General features: G+C 31.3%; 1 protein-coding gene across 1 annotated transcript in view; it reads right to left on the bottom strand.

Annotated features, from left to right (window-relative positions):
• LOC117171371 (RNA polymerase-associated protein Rtf1-like) overlaps positions 1–4,146 on the bottom strand; it is a 19,002-nt gene that overhangs the window by 7,058 nt on the left and 7,798 nt on the right. The window contains exon 4 of the mRNA XM_033358621.1: positions 684–1,636. Coding sequence (XP_033214512.1) covers positions 684–1,636 — 953 coding nt within the window. The remainder of the gene's footprint in view (positions 1–683; positions 1,637–4,146) is intronic.

Below are 4,146 nucleotides of genomic sequence, written 5' to 3'. Positions count from 1 at the left end.
TTGAGTTATGAGTATTAAAAGTTCAAATACTCGTAACTTTGCAACAAAAAACGAAACACCATATTTCATCCGCAACCGATTCTGTGATTTGAACGTGCTCAGTCTGAATGATTTGAAATGAATTCGGTTTAAAATATTAAAAAATCCTGTGAAATTCCATGAAATCGGATATTTCCTGAAATAAATGAAAAATCAAAATATCTCTAGAGTTTTCAAAACGCCCTTGGAATCTTTCAAAATATCTTAAATCTTATAGGCATTTAAAAATAGTTCCGTATTTTCTGAAATTCCTTAAAACCCCCGTGACAATTTTTATAAATCCCTTAAAATTATTCAAATTATACACGGAGAGAAATTTCACGGAAGCGCGTAATTTTAAAGCTGCAATTTTTACGTGATTTAAAGTCTCGGACTCTATGATCTAAAAGCATGGAATACGAGGCCTGAAACTTCGAGACCTATGCTTCAAAAGCATACCTTCGAAATACCCTAAAATGTTCCCAAAGAATGATAACTCACTCATGAGTTAATCTATTAAAAGAAAAGTGACTAAAGTAGTTGAATTTATCTTATCTTAAAAAAGTAACTAGACTTTTGCCTTTGTTTTTTTTAATCCCTGAATTTCCCTTGATTTCCAGGATTGTTGCTGGCCTGCAGCGACCCCCAAACAAAAAAATCCTTACCTTAATAGCTTTTTCGGCTCCCTCGACGTTCCTCTTCCTATTTCGATCATTGATATACGAAATACTCGAAATCGTCGCCGTCCTCATTTTATCAAGTTCGGAGGCTCTCTCTTCGAGTTCAGACAATTCTTGCGTCAATCGATTCGACTCTTCATTGTCTCCTCGACCATTCGCTACCTCCCTTTCTCTCATCAACTGAGCCTTCTTCATCGCATAATTATACGGATTTTGTTTGAATCTACCTTTCTCCCGAACTATACTCTCAACGTCCTCCTCCTTAAATTCATACGACATCGCTTCCTTGATATCCTTGATCTTCGTCTCTACCTCCTCAAAAGTGGGAGGCGACACGCCCTGAGTGGAACATAACCTTTTCCACTCGAAGAACTCCGACTCGGTGAATTCTTGATTCGAGATAAATTCCAGTCTGAAGACGCGCTCGGAAAGGCCTTGTCGAAGTCTCAGGCCCTTATTCGTTCTCGTTTTCCCCAACTGGTAAATCTTGGCTGTCTCGACAACGCCGCTGATTTCTGCAACTTTGTAAACGGGCGTGCCGTGTCTGTTATTTCCAATTCCGATTCGCACATAGCAACCCTGAGCGACTCGAGAAAAGAAGGGCAGATGCACAAATCTCTCCATCTTGTAACGAGATAGCCGGATTTTGTTCAGTTCTGCATTGGTGCTTATATAAATCGGTTTCTTTGCTTTGTCACTCATCACCGATCGATTGTCATCCGATTCTGAGTCTTTGTCGTCGCTGGAAGACAATCTGCGATTCGAAGTTTTCTTTCCCGCTTCATCTTCTTCTCCACTATCCGACGAGTTACTGTCATCTGAGTAAATGTCAGAGGCCTTGAGTTTCATTTTATTAGCTTTGTGATCATCATCCAGTTCCTCTTCTTCTTCTTTCGCTTTTGATTGCTCCTCTTCTATCCTTTGCTTCTCTTTTTCATCTAGAAAAATAATTTCAATATGTACAGGTCTCACACTCATTTGAAACACTCAAAAACTTGATGGAACCTGTAGAGTTCCTCAAAAAATCCTGGGAAACTTGTTAATCTTTTTATATCCCTTAAAATCTATTAAATATCACTGGTATTCTGAATGTCTTTTTAAAATACTAAAAAAATTGGCTGAAATACTACCAAATTCTTTGGTATTTGAATTCGTTGAAATCCTCTGAAATCTCTGAAAAACTCTCCAATTTTTTCAAATCTATAAAAATTTCTTACAATCTTGTGGATTTCGATAATCCTATACCTAAAAAAATTTTTCACGGTTAATAAAATTTAAAAAATCGAACTCTGAAGCCAAATTTTTTTTACATTTTAAGTAATAAAAAAGGAAATGCAAATGAAAGCATAATCAAAGTGGAACTCTTGAATTTTAAACTTTTAAAATTGAAGTTTAAAATTTGTTTAATTCAAAAATGTTGTATTCAAACGCTCAATAATTTACACGTGTAAAATGGACGCTGCTAACGCTTTTCGACTGAACAATTTTAAATTAAATGCAGTTAAACAGCCAAATTAAAAATATAAATTTTTATAAATTATAGAGTTTACAGAGTCAGATTCACTTCCAAAAATATAAATCGACGTTATCATTTTCAATGCTCTAAATTGAGAATCTATCAATGCATTCCAAAAATTTCAAATTTATATCACTTTAAGCATTTTCAATTATTTTAATTATTTTCAGAACTTCTAAACATATTTTAAAATTATTTGAATTTTTCCTATGAATTTGTTTTAATCATTTTCAATTTTCCTATAAAATGTCTTTTATTCTTCTGAAGCCTGTCAATATTCTTAAAAAGCTTCTAAATTTTTTGTTCTACATCTGCCAAAATCTATATTTGGTTTTAAATTAGGCCGTAGACTATTTGCACCAAAATTTTTGCACGAATAGCCGAATTTTGTCGGTAAACGTAGAAACTTCGTATAAATTATTTGCAATAATTTCGAATTTTTAATTAAGTTTGAACTTTTTCAAAGCTTCTAAATATTTCTTCAACTGACTCGAATTTTTTCTGAGAATAATAGTTGTTCAATTTTTATTCATCACAATTCAATAATTTGACTTACAAATTAAATTTTTTTAAATAGAACAATTAAAATGGTAACATTCAACGTTTAGTTTCTTCTTTGTTTTGTTTTAAATATTGAATTTATAAGTACTGATTTTCAATGAAAAGTCAGATATTTCTAAATATTAAGCAATTTTTCTTTTTCTTAATTGAAAATTCATCAAAGAAAGTTGGATAGGTCTTTTTTCTTCTTCTAAAAATTGATAAAATTTCCGGTCAAAAAATAAATTCACTGTCATTTCCCAGTTTTCCCAGTCCAGCGGCCACCGTAGATTTTTAATATCCCTTTAATCTTGTAAAATCATTAGAAACATTTCGAAATCACGTACATCTTGAAACATTTAATATATTTTTAAAGTGATTTTAAAATGTTTCAATTTTTTAAATCCTCTAAGACCCCAATAAATTCTTAGAACTCTTCAAAATTGCATTCTATTTCATTAATTCTATTTCTCTTAAAATCTTGGAAATTCTCTTGGATTTTTTGAAAATAATCTAAAAGTTTTGCAACCCCATGATTTCCCTTAAATTTTGAAAAATATTTCGTATACAATTGCGTACATATTGTAAAATATTTACAAATTATTTGAAATCCCGTACATTACTTTAGAACTTGTAACATCTTTAAAAAATTTGAAATCTTCTGAAATCAGATGAAATTTTTTGAAATCTCTTAAAATTTTAATGGAATTTTGTTAAATATTCTAAAAGCTTTGAGATTTTTCCTATCAAATCGCGTAAGGTATCTTGAAATTAGTAATCTTTTTAATTTTTGTTCAAAAATGTTAAAATCTGAAATCAGGTGAGACTGCTTGAAATCTATTAAAATCCCTTGAAACACTCATGGAATTTTTAGAAATACTATAAAAGCTTTAAAGTCCAATAAAATTCTTTTAAATCCGTGAAGAAATTAGTTCAAATCCCTTGAAAATTTCGAATCATCATTGCATAAAATCGAATAGTTTGATAAACCCATAAAAATTCTTCGAAATTCCGTAAATAACGTTCAAATTCCCTAGAAATCAGTAAAAATCCCTTGTAATCTTTCCCATAAAATCGCACAGGTTTGGCAAAATCCCTTAAAATCGGTAAGATCTCATAAAATTTATTCAAAAATTTAAAAGCTTCTGAAATCAGATGAAACTTCTTGAAATCTCTTAAAAGTCCATGAACTTCTCTTAAAATTTTTTTGAATACTCTAAAAGCTTTAAAAAATATATTATCCTATCAAATCCGTGAAATCAGTTAAAATCGCCTGGAAAATTTGAAATCTTACGTACAGTCTGTCAAGTTAAAGCGTGGGTGGCTTTACTCGCAGTCGGTAAGGTGTATCGACATGATTTTGGTGTCAAAATATTAAGAAGAGCTCCCTCT

Source organism: Belonocnema kinseyi, chromosome 4 (genome assembly GCF_010883055.1).
Source record: "Belonocnema kinseyi isolate 2016_QV_RU_SX_M_011 chromosome 4, B_treatae_v1, whole genome shotgun sequence".
Classification (NCBI taxonomy): domain Eukaryota; kingdom Metazoa; phylum Arthropoda; class Insecta; order Hymenoptera; family Cynipidae; genus Belonocnema; species Belonocnema kinseyi.
The sequence above is the reverse complement of the archived record's forward strand: the minus strand, read 5'-3'. Positions and strand labels throughout refer to the sequence as shown.